This window comes from Lepus europaeus, chromosome 7 (assembly GCF_033115175.1).
Source record: "Lepus europaeus isolate LE1 chromosome 7, mLepTim1.pri, whole genome shotgun sequence".
In the NCBI taxonomy this organism is placed as follows: domain Eukaryota; kingdom Metazoa; phylum Chordata; class Mammalia; order Lagomorpha; family Leporidae; genus Lepus; species Lepus europaeus.
In genome coordinates, this window is record NC_084833.1 from 64,335,076 (window position 1) to 64,351,059 (window position 15,984).

Here is a 15,984-nt window from a genome sequence, read left to right on the forward strand (position 1 = left end):
TCTATCTGTGATGACAAGAATCACTACGAGAATCTCAGGATCATGAAGGCAATCAGCCCAAGAGGACAAGTCAACACGCTGTAGATGACTGAGCAGAAAGACAAAAGGAACATGAGCCTTAGAAGATGCCATTAAACCAGCAAATTAACCTACCCTAAACAAGGACTCTGGTTTCTTTTCATTTGCTTAAAAGCATACTGATTTGTCCAAACTGGTTTGAAGTCACTGAATTAGTCCAGTTAGAGATTATGTGGCCCAGAAGAGCATGGTGGCATAGAGCTGAGAAGAAGAAGGATTTGACAACTATTTAATAACAGTGCCAGGACTTGGAAAGGGGCGGTGGGTGCAGACAGTGTGGAAGAGGCAAATATCAAGATAACATCAAGTCACTGGCTTGGGCGGGGGACTGGGTAGAGAGTAGTGACACCACAGAGATGGTATACAGTAAATGATAGAAAAGAAGTATGTTTGAGGACTTGGAGTGGCAGATTTGTGGAGCAGTTGAATACGAGATGCCAGGGAAACATTCGAGTGAACTATTGACCAGGCAGAGTGGATATGCCCTTATTTCTGCCACCCAAAGTGGCAATCTGAATAACAAACCGTATCTGTCAAATGTGGGAATGCATACATGTTTGAAAGCAGTGGGAAAGAGATCACAAGGAGACTGTTTCTGTTCCTCTGTAGGATTGTGGTTTCTATCCTCATCCCCAGTGAGTAGGCACGACACTGAAACACGCTCCACCAGACTCTGGAAAAATCTGATACTGTCCACTTGCAATGAGGGCAACCCAACAGCATCTGACCTATGCACACATCATCAGGGGAACCACAGCAGAACGCGGGAAGCAGTGAAAACCAGGCTGCATGTTAACACTGATTTACAAAATAGGTCTTTCAGAACACAGCAGATACAAAATGACCTGGCTATGGGGCTGTGGTGCAGTGAGCTAAACTGCTGCCTGCAATGCCAGCATCCCATACCAGAGCATGGATTCAAGTCCCAGCTGCTCCACTTCTGACCCAGCTCCCTGGTAATGTGCCTAGGGAAGGCAGTGGAGAATGGTCCTAATATTTGGCTCCTGCCACCCAGATAGAACTCCAGCCTCCTGGCTTCAAGCTGGAAAAGACCTGGCCATTGCACTCATTTAGAGATTAAACAAGCAAATGGAAGATCTCTCTTGTATCTCTCTCTTTCTGTTATTCTGCCTTTTAAATAAACAAATCTTTTTTAAAAAATGAATTACCTGGCTTATTTCCAACACAGCTACCCCAGTCTTTTTCGTAAAGCCTGCTGCAGGCACTGGGTACTATCTGGTCTGCTTACCTGGCTTTTGGCTGGACAAAGGACAAACACCATGGAGAGCAGGACCTCCCCAGTTGCACCTGATGCTAGAGAACTGGCTCCTGAGTAGAGCAGAGCAGGAATTTCTCCATCCTATTAGGTCCTGGAATGGGATCTTCAGTGGACTATTCCACTGGAGCTCCTCCTTTGCCTCTCCAACTCAATTAAGAGCTTTTACCCAATGTAATATAAAGGTACAGGCTTTGGAATCAGTAGACTGGAGAATCAGTAGACTAATCTGACCCAGTTATTTACTAGCCGTGGGACCTCAGCCAAGGCAAATGACTTCTTGGGGCCTCAGTTTTCCCACCTGACCGTGGTAAGGCTATAATAGGGAGGACAACACTATACTTATCTCACAAGGTGGATATAAAGAAAGCTTTACATGCAAGCAGAGTTTGGAGTCCCCTTAGCACCCTGGCTGTGCTTACACTGCCAACATCACTCAGCTTGCAACAGTTTGCAATGACTTGGGTGTAGTTGTGCCACAGCAGAGCAAATCCTTGTACCACACAGGACAAGAGCAGAACAGGGCATGCCCTTGTCCCTCCCTACCCCCCAGCCAATGCTGCCAGCCACTCCAGTATGCATTTATTCTCACCAGAAAAGCTCGGTCCAGGATGTGTCCAGAAATGTCCAACTGGCTTTCCTGCTGAGACCCTTTATTCCCCCTGACCTCAAGAGAAATCTTCTGGCTTTCCTGACCGCCAGCAGGTGCTTCAACCACACCCTTGGACTTCTTGAGGTTACCTTTCCGAGCCACTAACCAGTGTCCTCGGCCTGTTGGGAAAATCAAAATAGTGAGAAGGGGTAAAGTTCTACAAAGCTACAGCAGAATACTGACCTAGAATACTCAAACCAAAAATAGCTCCTCATTACCTAACATGCACCAGACACTCCATTCCTACTGGAAGTGGAAGAGATCTACACAAACAGGCCCCCCAGACAGTAAAGGGCATCTTGCTCTCCCTGCTTTGCGGATGAAAAGTCTCAGGTCAAAAGAGGTGGAAGGACTTGCCCATTTCCTTCTTCCTTCACAATTTAAATCTCCAAACTCTGCTGTTCCCTCAGAACCCCAGATCAAGTATTTCCTGTTCTGTGAACAGGAGCAACAGAGCCGATCACAAAAAGCTGAAAACTTTTTGTTTTTAAAGATTAAGTTTTCACTTTTTTTTAAAGATTTACTTTATTTATTTGAAACAGACAGAGAGAGACAGAGAGACAGAGAGGGAGAGACAGAGAGAGACAGGGAGAGAGAGAGACAGAGAGAGGGAGAGAGACAGAGAGGGAGAGAGGGAGTGAGGGAGAGAGGGAGGTTTTCTATCCCACTGGTTCACTCCCCAAATGGCTACAATGGCTGGAGCTGAGCCAATCTGAAGCCAGGAGTTTTTTCTGGGTCTCCCACATGGTTGCAGGGGCCCAGCGACCTGGCCATCTTCCATTGCTTCCCCAGGCACATTAGCAGGGAGCTAGATCAGAAATGGAGCAGCTGGGACTCGAACATCCATTTGGGATGCTGGTGCTGCAGGCCGGGGCTTTAACCCACTGCTCCATAGTGCCGGCCCCAGCTAATTACTCTTTCCTGTATCAGCTGGTTGCTCCCCTACTGGTCAACTCTTGGGTAAAGCCCAATGCATGACCTCAACTCAACGGGCTCCACCTTCACAACCTCTGCCATTAGAAGGGAAAGGTTATGTTAGGAACTCAGGATAACAAAAAAATAGGACACTCGGAATTTAAAAACCAATCATGCATGTTCACTATAGGAATAATCAGAAAATGCAAAAAGACTATGATGTTTACCAGTAAGCCCATCTAACAAAAATGACAACATTCTAGAATCTGTTTCTTCTTGTATCTACAGTTTATATACTATATCATTTATTGAAATCTGTATTTGTTTTATTAATTCACTTATGTATTGTTTATCTTCTTCTCTAGAGTGGAAATTCCATAAGAGCGGGGACTATGATTAATTCATCTCAGTATTACCAAGCTCTGCGTACAGCTTACCACATTGCAACTATTGCTGAGTGAACAGACAGCCCCAGCCCCGGCCCCCACAATCAGACCTTTTAAGCATCTACTTTGTGCTGGAAGTGGGATTATAGAAACATATAAGACAGAAGCCATGATCTAAAGGATCTCAGTGATGTAAAGAGTGCCATGGAAACCTAGAGACAGGAGCAACCAGCCTAGGACATGAGTGGATCTACTATGCTGAAAGGAATTCATTAGGTAAGATTTAAAAATTAAGTACCACAGGCAGAGGGAAGAGCAAAAGAAATACTCAGAGATATAAAAGATCAGGACTACACAGAAGAACAGCACAGCTGTGGGAACCAACTTGGTGTCTCTAACCACTGGTGTCTTCTGCCATAGCCCACTACCCCTGTCTCAGGAGCTGGCCACAGCTTGCCCAACCGCTGCTGCCAATTCTGCCTCTGCAATTCCTGCCATGCATCTCACATGAGCTATTTCCTGTTCCTTCTCTGGGCCTGACACTCCAAGTACCCTATTTTCTAAGCCTGTCCCAAGGACTTAGGATCTCCTTTATCTTACTTCATATCCCCAATTCCTGAATGCCCCTGCATGAGTTGGTACCAAACCCCCAACAAAGCCAGGAAGGAAGTTCCAGAGATTAACAAGAGGAAGGAGAGATGATGCTGGAGAGGTCAGCAGAGTCATAACATAAAAGGTCCTGAGGACCACAGTAAGGGTTCTGGGTTTGATGGGGCAGGCTTTTAGCAGAAAGGAGACCCACAGGGAGGTGATTTTTTCGTAATTTTTCATTTGGAGATAATTTCAGGCTTTCAGAAAAGTTGCAAAAACAGAACAGAGTTCTCATATGGTCTTTGCCCAGTTTTCCTAACCATAATACAATTACTGAAACCAAGAAATTAACACTGGTCTATCAGTTGCTAATCTACAGTCCTTCTTTGAATTTTGCCAGCTTTCTCATTAATGGCCTCCTGCTATTCCAGGACGCAACCCAGGATCTCACACTGCATTTACGGTTGGTATGTCTCCTGCGTCTCTCTGAGTCTCTGATGGTTTCTCAGTCTTTTTCTTGTATGACCTTGACAACTGTGAAGAGCAAAGGTCAATTAGTTTGTAAAATGTCCCTTAAATTAAAACTGATGCTGTGCCTTTCTGGGTGCTTTATCCAAGGGGTTGGGGATATCAATAGGCCTTAATACTGGTGAAATCCATTATGGTCACTGGGTTAAGGTGGTGTCTGCCTAGTTTCCCTACTGGGATAGTATTCTGTAACAATCAATATATAAAATCAATTGATGTTAAGGAAAAGAGACTACCCTTGAGGATGTGGGTGGTCCTCACTCAGTCATCTGGAAGACCTTAGGAGAACAACAGAGATGAACAATACAGTGTTTTTGAGGATTAGAAGCCCTGAGTGACCTAGATCTGACTTGGTATCCCTGGCCAACTCTTTGATAGTTCTGTTTACATTTCCTTGAAGCCTGGGCATCGAAGCAATGGTTGAAGAGATCTAGAACCACCTGGTAACAAGACAAGGACCTAGGTGGTGAGGACGCATCCGGGAAACCCCACCCCTACATCCTTCCTGTATGACTGTGGTTATGTAACTAACTGTGTATTTCCCTGGCCCTCTTCCCTTGGATGAGGAGGGAGGATGTTAAGGTGCTGGTCTGACACCTTCCAGCTTGTTAGTACCCTAAATAAACCTTCTCCCTTTCTTTCCCCTAAATCCTTGTCCTGAGTCACTGGCTTCTCTTGCAATGAGTACCCAATTTCAGGTTCGGTAATGGGAACAAAAACTGAGGTTTTCTGGAGACAGATGAAACCTTGCCTTGAGATTCTCAGTTCTTGCCTCAAATTCTCGGTTCCCTCTCAAGAATTTTCAGCCTGCTGGTCTGATCTAAAAATTTCAGACTTGCCAATCCCCACAAACACATTAGTCAATTCCCTGAAAATGCAGTCTATCATTTATTTACCTATTCGCTACTAGTCCTGCTTCTCTGAAGAATGCTGATTTATACAACAGCCACAGATGATTCTTACCTGCAAAATAATTGTTGTCTGAATTGTTATTCTTTATTTCCCTCATTCCTTCTACATTGAATAATTGGAATTCTACCATAAGAGAAGCTCTTCCTTCTCCACCACTTACAGATTTAAATATGTTTATGTCAATAAGGACTATCAATTTATTCTGTGGTTTACAGCCCAATTCCACTATCATGTAGCTCATTGCTCAGATTGTCCCAGCTTTGGCTACTGGGAGCTCCTTCAGGTTGGCTCCTATGTCCTTTTAACTTGCCTCTATCATTTGTCTCAGCACTGCTTTACTTTCTGGCACCATGAGATGTTCTAAGCCCAGTGTTTATCTTTCCTGCCCCAGCCCTCAGACAGGTGTTTTTTCTCCTTTCAATGAAGAACGGTGTTTAGAAACCAGGCATGCTCAGCAGACTGGGAAATACATGTATGTAAGAGTATAGTAACACACACAGACATGCACAACCATGTTTTTGTACCTATCTGTTTGTGCGTTTGACAGAGGGAGGGAGGGAGAGGGGGAAAGAGGGAGAGAGGAAGAGAGAGAGAATGTGAGTTCATGCTGAAAGCCCCATTGGAAGATTTTTTTTTTTGACAGGCAGAGTTAGACAGTGAGAGAGAGACAGAGAGAAAGGTCTTCCTTCTGTTGGTTCACCCCCCAAATGGCAGCTACAGCAGGTGCGCTGCAGCCGGCGTGCTGCGCTGATCCGAAGCCTGGAGCCAGGTGCTTCCTCCTGGTCTCCCATGTGGGTGCAGGGCCCAAGCACTTGGACTGTTGGGCATTGCCTAAAATCTCCATTACAGTATGGCGCCTGGCAGATGTTCGAGGGGCGTGTCTGCTGCTGCTGCTGCGGTTAAGCTACGTAAGATCAGACCACGGCAGAGATAGGTCTGCTTTAGTTCCGGACACATGGACAGTGCGTGATCCCTATACTTTGCTTAAGGTGCCCCTGCGCGTGGTCCACCTGTGCCTGCATGACTTTTTCTCTGATTGGCTCCCCTACTGTGCATGTCCTTTGTAAGCTTTATAAGCCTGTACGCTTCCTCAATAAAGTGGTTCCTGCTTCGACAGGACTCACGGGTGCTTGTGGTGTGTTCATCACCCGTCGACCTTACCCTTCCCATTCACCTTGTTGGAGAGTGCCTGTGCTGCCCCTGCTGGTCAGGGGCTAGCATTGGGCTTGAGACCCCGACACTTGGGCAATTCTCCACTGCCTTCCCGGGCCACAGCAGGGAGCTGGACTGGAAGAGGAGCAACGGGGACAGAATCCAGCACCCCAACCGGGACTAGAACCTAGGGTTCCAGCACCACAGGTGGAGGATTAGCCAAGTGAGCTGCGGCACTGGCCTTATTGGAAGGTTTTAAACAAGAGGTGGCAAGGGAAGGTTGCTATGTGAAAAATGAATCATTTTAGGGGAGTGGGGAAGACAGACTGGTAAAGGTTCTTTCAATATTCTGTGTACAGGCCAGCGCCGCGGCTCACTAGGCTAATCCTCCGCCTGCGGCACCAGCACACCGGGTTCTAGTCCCGGTTGGGGCACCGGATTCTGTCCCGGTTGCTTCTCTTCCAGTCCAGCTCTCTGCTCTGGCCCAGGAGTGCAGTGGAGTATGGCCCAAGTGCTTGGGTCTTGCACCCACATGGGAGACCAGGAGGAAGCACCTGGCTCCTGACTTCGGATTGGCGCAGTGCCAGCCGTAGCAGCCATTTGGGGGGGTGAACCAACAGAAGGAAGACCTTTCTCTCTGTCTCTCTCTCTCTCACTGTCTAACTCTGCCTGTCAAAAAAAAAAAAATTCTATGTACAGAGTGACCAACGAGTCCCAACTTCTGGAGTAGACAAGCATACTTCTCCCTGCCCTATCCTTTCAAAGCAATAAATGCAATCCAGAGGACCCATACTTCAAGACAAGGCTTCGTCAATAGAGCTCTGCTCAGAAGGATGAGGAATCTCTACTCTGGGGGAGATTCGAACTAGATACATGCTTCAATAGGAGAGTCCAGTTGACGACATTTTATTTAGGAGCTGGGCAGAATGCGATTGCTTATCAAATAAGAAATAGGCAGGAAGACAGCTTCTAAGTGAGGACAGGCACTGAGGACTTGTTAGAAGCAGGAGAAGAGTGGGCAGTGTGTGATGGGAAGAGTTTGGCTACCTTGAGAGAAGGCTTGGATAGTCAGGGCAACTAGAAAAGCTGCAGGAAAAGGCAGCACTGTGGGACAGAGCATAAATAAAGGGATATGGTTATAGCAGAAGGTTGGGGCAGGTTAGACACTGAATGAATAAATGTCAGGAAAAGGAGTTAGCACTGAGCAGTCACTGAATAGCAGGGGCACTATGGTTAACCAGGCACTTTAGAGAGGACAGAATGGAGGGGACAGGATTGCCAGGGGCACGGAACGGTAGTGAAAGGACAGGAGAAATGGTCTAATGCAGGTGTGAGGGAAAAGTCCCAATCTGAAAATTTTGTCACCTGACCTTTCTCTGGTGTCCGAAGCAGATTTTTGGCTGGAAAGCAGTTGTTCAGGTAAGGTTTCCCCTCATCCAGCTTGTAGCTTCCCAAGTAGGCCATCTTCCTGGGAGCCAGGCAAGGAAAGCAGGGAGCAGAAGAGTGAGAAGGTACAGCGAATTTGGGAGCCCACCACAACCACCACACCCTGCACATACCCACCTCTGAGGCCCGAGGGACCCCTGCCCTGCTTCATAAATGGGCTGGTCACTTACATGAGGAGGCAGGCAGGGCCCTGGGCTTTCCAGTTCAAATCAACTATAACTGAGTGGAACGCTAGAAAGACTCAGACCTGGTTTGAATTCTGGCTCTGTCTTTCTTTTCTCTAGGACAGAGCCAGCTCCCCTGCTTGCTTGTGCCCCAGTTTTCTCACCTGTAAAATGGGGTAATAACACTCATTTTAATGGATGAGGGTATCAACTGAGAAAGACAGTGCCTAGCACACTGGAGAGTACTTGAAACATTTCACAAAACATGGATTCCAAAGATAAGTTCAGGGGATGGGCATTTGACACAGTGTGGGGAAATTAGGCACACGAGGCAATTCAAAGATGGCGCCCAAAGGAAGTAAGGTGGGCAGAACCCAAAGTTGTTTACCACCAAAGCTAATTGGCCATGCAACATCAGGGGAGGTGACAACAACTAATGACAAGTATATGGACATATGGTTGGTCCTGTAAAAAATCTCCCTGTAAAAATGACCTTTTAAGTGATTGGTTGGTCCTTATGCCCTGCCCCAATGACTCTGCAGTTTTGTGCTTTAAAAGGCTTTGCTACATGCGCAATAAACGAGTTCTTGCTTGACTTGACTCCCTGCTTTGTCTGATTATCTCCGGGATTGGGAGAACGGACGAGCAGCGCACTTACCTTTCCTCAGACCCAGTCCATCCTCGTTCAGGTGGACTAAGACCCTGCAACACAGTAGTTAAGGCACTTCTTGGGACACCCATATCCCATATTGGAGTGCATGTGTTCAAATCCCAGGGCCACTCTCCATTCCAGCTTTCTGTTAATGTCCATCCTCAGAGACAGCGGTTATAGCTCAAGAAGTGTCTCTGCTACCCACATGAGACCTGGATTGAGTTCTGGACTCCTGGCTTCAGACTGGCTTAACCCCAGCTGCTGCAGGAATCTGGGAAGTAAACCAGCAGATGGAACATCTCTTTCATCTGTCTCTGTTTCTTTGTCTTTTAAATAAATAAAGCACTTTAAAAAAATTTATTCTGGGGCCAGCACTGTGGTGCAGCGGGTTAATGCCCTGGCCTAAAGTGCCAGCATCCCATGTGGGTGGCGGTTCGAGACCAGGCTGCTCCACTTCCTATCCAGCTCTCTGTTATGGCCTGGGAAAGCAGAAGATGGCCCAACTCCTTGGGCCCCTGCACCCACATGGGAGACCCAGAAGAATCTCTTGACTTATTGGCGCAGCTCCGGCCATTGCGGCCATCTGAGGAGTGAACCAGCAGATAGAAGACTTTCTCTCTCTCTCTCTCTCTCTCTCTCTCTCTCTCTCTCTACCTCTCTGTAACTCTGACTTTCAAATAAATAAATAAATCTTTAAAGAAAAGTTTATTCTGTCTCTCCTTTTCTCTATATATAACTCATTCAAATAAATAAATCTTTAAAAAAGGAGGGGGGAGCTCTGTGGTGCAGGTTAAACCACTGTCTGCAGCGCTGACATCCCATGTGAGCACTGGTCCAAGTCCCTGGTTGCTCTACTTTTAATGTGCCAGAGAAAGAAGAAGATGGACCAAGTCACTGGGCCCCTGCCACCCATGTAGGAGACCCGGAAAAAGTCTCTGGATCCTGCCTTCAGCCTGGCCCAGGCTTGGTCATTGTGGTCATTTGAGGAGTGAACCAGCAGATGGAATATCTCTCTCTCTCTCTCTCTCTCTCTCTCTCTTTCTCTCTCTCTCCCTTTCTCTCTCTAACAGCCTTTCAAATAAGTAAATACATATTTTTAAAAAGATTTTATTTATTTGTGAACTGAAATTGATCACTTGGACTAGTGAGATGGCATTGGTACATGCCACCTTGATGGGATTATATTGGAATCCCGTGGCACATTTTTTTTTAATTAAACTTTTATTTAATGAATATAAATTTCCAAAGTACAGCTTATGGGTTACAATGGCTTCCCCCTCCCAAAACTTTCCTCCCACCCACAACCCTCCCCTTTCCCGCTCCCTCTCCCCTTCCAATCACATCATGATTCATTTTCAATTCTCTTTATATACAAAAGATCAGTTTAGTATATATTAGGTAAAGATTTCAACAGTTTGCCCCCATATAGCAACACAAAGTGAAAAAAATACTGTTTGAGTACTAGTTATAGCATTAAATAAGAGTGTACAGCACATTAAAGACAGAGATCCTACATAATATTTTTTTAAAAAATTAATTAATTTTCTATGCCATTTCCAATTTAACACCAGGGTTTTTTTTTTTTTCATTTCCAATTATCTTTATATACAGAAGATCGATTCAGTATATAATTAGTAAAGATCTCATCAGTTTGTACCCACGCAGGAACACAAAGTGTAAAAATACTGTTTCAGTACTAGTTATAGTATCACTGCACATTAGACAACACATTAAGGACAGATCCCACATGGGATGTAAGTACACAGTGACTTCTGTTGCTGACTTAACAATTTGACACTCCTGTTCATGGCGTCAGTAATCTCCCTAGGCTCTAGTTATGAGTTGCCAGGGCTATGGAAGCCTTTAGAGTTCGCTGACTTTGATCTTATTCCGATAGGGTCATAGTCAAAGTGGAAGTTCTCTCCTCCCTTCAGAGAAAGGTACCTCCTTCTTTGATGGCCCCGTTCTTTCCACTGGGATCTCACTCACAGAGATCTTTCATTTAGGTCTTCTTCTTTTATTCTTTTCCATGGTATCTTGGCTTTCCATGCCTACAATACTCTCATGGGCTCTTCAGCCAGATCTGAATGCCTTAAGGGCTGATTCTGAGGCCAGAGTGTTGTTTAGGACATCTGCCATTCTATGAGTCTGCTGTGTATCCCACTTCCCATGTTGGATCCTTCTCTCCCTTTTTGATTCTATCAGTTAGTATTAGCAGACACTTGTCTTGTTTGTGTGATCCCTTTGATTCTTAGACCTATCCAAGCCATCGAATGTGAACTGAAATTGATCACTTGGACTAGTGAGATGGCATTGGTACATGCCACCTTGATGGGATTGTATTGGAATCCCCTGGCACATTTCTAACTCCATCATTTGGGGCAAGTCTGATTGTGCATGTCCCAAATTGTACATCTCCTCCCTCTCTTTTTCCACTCTGAAATTTAACAGGGATCACTTTTCAGTTAAAATTTAAACACCTAAGAATAATTGTATGTTATTTACAGAGTTCAACCACCAGTACTAGAACAACAACAACAACAACAAATACTAAAAAGGATAAAGTATTACATTGTACATCTAGAGTCAGGACAAGAGCTGATCAGGTCATTGTTTCTTATAGTGTCCATTTCACTTCAACAGGTTTCCCCTTTGGTGCTCAGTTGTCGCCGATCAGGGAAAACAAATGATATTTGTCTCTTTGGGACTGGCTTAATTCACTCAGTATGATGTTTTCCAGATTCCTCCATCTTGTTTCAAATGACTGGGTTTCATTGTTCCTTACTGCTGTATAGTATTCTATGGAGTACATGTCCCATAATTTCTTTATCCAGTCTACTGTTGATGGGCATTTGGGTTGGTTCCAGGTCTTAGCTATTGTGAATTGAGCTGCAATAAACATTAATGTGCAGATGGCTTTTTTATTAGCCAAATTAATTTCCTTTGGTAAATTCCAAGGAGTGGGATGGCTGGGTTGTATGGTAGGGTTATGTTCAGGTTTCTGAGGAATCTCCAGACTGACTTCCATAGTGGCTTAACCAGTTTGCATTCCCACCAACAGTGGGTTAGTGTCCCTTTTTCCCCACATCCTCTCCAGCATCTATTGTTGGTAGATTTCTGGATGTGAGCCATTCTCATCGGGGTGAGGTGAAACCTCATTGTGGTTTTGATTTGCATTTCTCTGATTGCTAGTGATCTTGAACATTTTTTCATGTGTCTGTTGGCCATTTGGATTTCCTCTTTTGAAAAATGTCTATTGAGGTCCTTGGCCCATCTCTTCAGTGGGTTGTTTGTTCTGTTGTTGTGGATTTTCTTGATTTCTTTGTAGATTCTGGTTATCAACCCTTTATCTGTAGTATAGTTTGCAAATATTTTTTCCCATTCTGTCGGTTGCCTCTTCACTTTCCTGACTGTTTCTTTTGCAGTACAGAAACTTCTCAATTTGATGCAATCCCAAATGTTAATTTTGGTTTTGACTGCCTGTGCTCCTGGGGTCTTTTCCAAGAAGTCTTCGCCTGTACCTATATCTTGCAGGGTTTCTCCAATGCTCTCTAATAATTTGATGGTTTCGGGTCGTAGATTTAAGTCTTTAATCCACGTTGAGTGAATTTTTGTGTAAGGTGAAAGGTAGGGGTCTTGCTTCAAGCTTCTGCACGTGGAAATCCAATTTTCCCAGCACCATTTATTGAATAGACTGTCCTTATTCCAGGGATTAGTTTTGGATCTTTGATCAAATGTAAGTTGGCTGTAGTTCACAATTGATGGCTCTGATAGGTCTAAGAGTCAAAGGGATCACACAAACAAGACAAGTGTCTGCTAATACTAACTGATAGAATCAAAAAGGGAGAGAAGGATCCAACATGGGAAGTGGGATACACAGCAGACTCATAGAATGGCAGATGTCCTAAACAACACTCTGGCCTCAGAATCAGCCCTTAAGGCATTCAGATCTGGCTGAAGAGCCCATGAGAGTATTGTAGGCATGGAAAGCCAAGATACCATGGAAAAGAATAAAAGAAGAAGACCTAAATGAAAGATCTCTGTGAGTGAGATCCCAGTGGAAAGAACGGGGCCATCAAAGAAGGAGGTACCTTTCTCTGAAGGGAGGAGAGAACTTCTACTTTGACTATGACCCTATCGGAATAAGATCAAAGTCAGCGAACTCTAAAGGCTTCCATAGCCCTGGCAACTCATGACTAGAGCCTAGGGAGATTACTGACGCCATGAACAGGAGTGTCAAATTGTTAAGTCAGCAACAGAAGTCACTGTGTACTTACATCCCATGTGGGATCTGTCCTTAATGTGTTGTCTAATGTGCAGTGATACTATAACTAGTACTGAAACAGTATTTTTACACTTTGTGTTTCTGTGTGGGTACAAACTGATGAAATCTTTACTAATTATATACTGAATCGATCTTCTGCATATAAAGATAATTGGATATGAAAAAAAAAACCTGGTGTTAAATTGGAAATAGCATAGAAAATTAATTAAAAAAATATTATGTAGGATCTCTGTCTTTAATGTGCTGTACACTCTTATTTAATGCTATAACTAGTACTCAAACAGTATTTTTTTCACTTTGTGTTGCTATATGGGGGCAAACTGTTGAAATCTTTACCTAATATATACTAAACTGATCTTCTGTATATAAAGAGAATTGAAAATGAATCTTGGCCGGCGCCACGGCTCAACAGGCTAATCCTCCGCCTTGCGGCGCTGGCACACCGGGTTCTAGTCCCGGTCAGGGCACCGATTCTGTCCCGGTTGCCCCTCTTCCAGGCCAGCTCTCTGCTGTGGCCAGGGAGTGCAGTGGAGGATGGCCCAAGTGCTTGGGCCCTGCACCCGCATGGGAGACCAGGAGAAGCACCTGGCTCCTGCCATCGGATCAGCGCGGTGCGCCGGCCGCAGCGCGCTGGCCACGGCGGCCATTGGAGGGTGAACCAACGGCAAAAGGAAGACCTTTCTCTCTGTCTCTCTCTCTCACTGTCCACTCTGCCTGTCAAAAAAAAAAAAAAAAAAAAAAGAAAGAAAAAGAAAATGAATCTTGATGTGAATGGAAGGGGAGAGGGAGCGGGAAAGGGGAGGGTTGTGGGTGGGAGGGAAGTTATGGGAGGGGGGAAGCCATTGTAACCCATAAGCTGTACTTTGGAAATTTATATTCATTAAATAAAAGTTTAATAAATGAAAAAAAAAGATTTTATTTATTTATTTGAGAGGTAGAGTTACAGAGAGAGGGAAAGGCAGAGAAAAGGTCTTCATCCACTGGTTCACTCCCCAAATGGCCCCAATGGTTAAAGCTGGACCAATCTGAAGTCAGGAGCTTCTTCCAGGTCTCCCATGCAGGTACAGGGGTCCAAGCACTTGGGCCATCTTCTACTGCTTTCCCTAGGGAGCTGGATCAGAAGAGGAGCAGCTGGGACATGAACTGGAGCCCACATGGAATGCCAGAGCCACAGGTAGAGGCTTAGCCTACTATGACACAATGCCAGCCCCAATAAATAAATCTTTAAAAGTAAATAAATAAATAAAGTTTAGGGAGATTCAAGATAGCTGAATAGGGGAAAGATGTGCTGATTTTGACCACAGGAAAATACCAGAACAGGGAAGGAACTGCATTCCCAGCAGACAGTTGCAAAGCAGCTCGCAGTGGAAAGTCTACAGAAAGAAAGGAGACACCATGGAGCAGTGGGGATGGTACAATCATGCAGCAATGAGTGGGACCACCAGCAACTCTCACAGCTGGTGGCTGGAGGGGATGCCATCTTCTTGGAGTGAGGCGAGAGGAACCTGTGGCAGCTGGTGCCACTGATGACATTGCCTGAGTGAGAACTTCCCGGTCCTCACTGCCTCTGAGTCCAGCCTGAAGCATCAGCAGGGGCAGGGTGCCCACCTTACCCAGTGAAGGGAGAGCACAATGCTTCATTCCCATCCCCTACTAAAGCACCCAGCAACCAGCAGGGAGGAAGTGCCATCTTAATAAGTTGAGTACTTTCCCTCTGTCTCTCCCTCTCACTGTCTGTAACTCTACCTCTCAAATAAAATATATAATAAAAAATAAGGTGAGTAGAGGCGGCTGCAACCCTCCCACAACTGGGGGGTTCCATCAGAGGGATAAATCTGCAGGCTGGAAGAAGCTCTTGGCTCCTAGCTTCGGATTGGTGCAGCTCCAGCCATTGTGGCCATTTGGGGAGTGAACCAGTGGATGGAAGACCTCTCTCTCTCTATGCCTCTCCTTCTCTCTCTGTGTAACTCTGACTTTAAATTAAAATAAATATTTTTTTTGGCCGGCGCCATGGCTTAACAGGCTAATCCTCTGCCTTGCGGCGCCGGCACACCGGGTTCTAGTCCCGGTTGGGGCGCTGGATTCTATCCCAGTTGCCCCTCTTCCAGGCCAGCTCTCTGCTATGGCCCGGGAAGGCAGTGGAGGATGGCCCAAGTCCTTGGGCCCTGCACCCGCATGGGAGACCAGGAGAAGCACCTGGCTCCTGCCTTCGGATCAGTGAGATGTGCTGGCCGCAGCGACCACTGGAGGGTGAACCAACGGCGAAAAGGAAGACCTTTTTCTCTGTCTCTCTCTCACTATCCACTCTGCCTGTAAAAATAAATAAATAAATAAATAAATATTTTTTAAAAAAAGAAATACAACAAACAAAAACAAGGAATACAGTATGACTTCCCAAAAGAAAAACAGCAACACTTCAATATAGAATGTGAAGACAAAGAGATTAATGAAATGCCTGAAAAGGAATGATCATAAGATTATTCAAAAAGAATGATTCCAAGATGGCTGAATAGGGAAACGATGTACTGATTTTGACTGGGGAACAGAGCAGAAGAAAAGCGGAGGAAGCACATTTCCTGGGGAGAGTTGGAGAGAAGTTTGCTGTGGAAATTCTACAGAAAGAGGAGGATGCTGTGAGCAGCATGGAGAGAGCAGACATGCAGCGGTGAGCAAGGATATCACACATGACTCCTGCAGCAGGAGGCTGGAGGAGACGCCCGCTTCAGAGGGCGGGGTGAGGGCAGGCTGCAGCAGTCTGTGCCGCAGGTGGTGCTGCCTGAGGGAGAACCTCCTGGACCACACTGACTTCAAGTTCAGCCTGCAGCCCTAATGAGGGGCAGGGTACCCACCTAATCCAGTCAAGGAAAACCACATTTTCTCTCCCCATCACTCCACAAGGGCACCCAGCAACCAGCGGGGAGGAGGTGCCATCTTGACTCCAACAGAG

General features: G+C 45.5%; 1 protein-coding gene across 4 annotated transcripts in view; it reads right to left on the reverse strand.

The window, feature by feature from the left end:
• XRRA1 (X-ray radiation resistance associated 1) overlaps positions 1-15,984 on the reverse strand; it is a 94,575-nt gene that overhangs the window by 60,657 nt on the left and 17,934 nt on the right. For 2 of the 4 annotated variants that reach the window (XM_062198258.1, XM_062198257.1), the window contains exons 3-4: positions 7,861-7,958; positions 1,947-2,125 (exon numbers count right to left, since the gene is read on the reverse strand). The exons of the other annotated variants lie outside the window; for them this stretch is intronic. In XM_062198258.1, coding sequence (XP_062054242.1) covers positions 1,947-2,125; positions 7,861-7,954 — 273 coding nt within the window. In that variant the 5' untranslated portion in view covers positions 7,955-7,958. The remainder of the gene's footprint in view (positions 1-1,946; positions 2,126-7,860; positions 7,959-15,984) is intronic. 4 annotated transcript variants of the gene reach the window in all.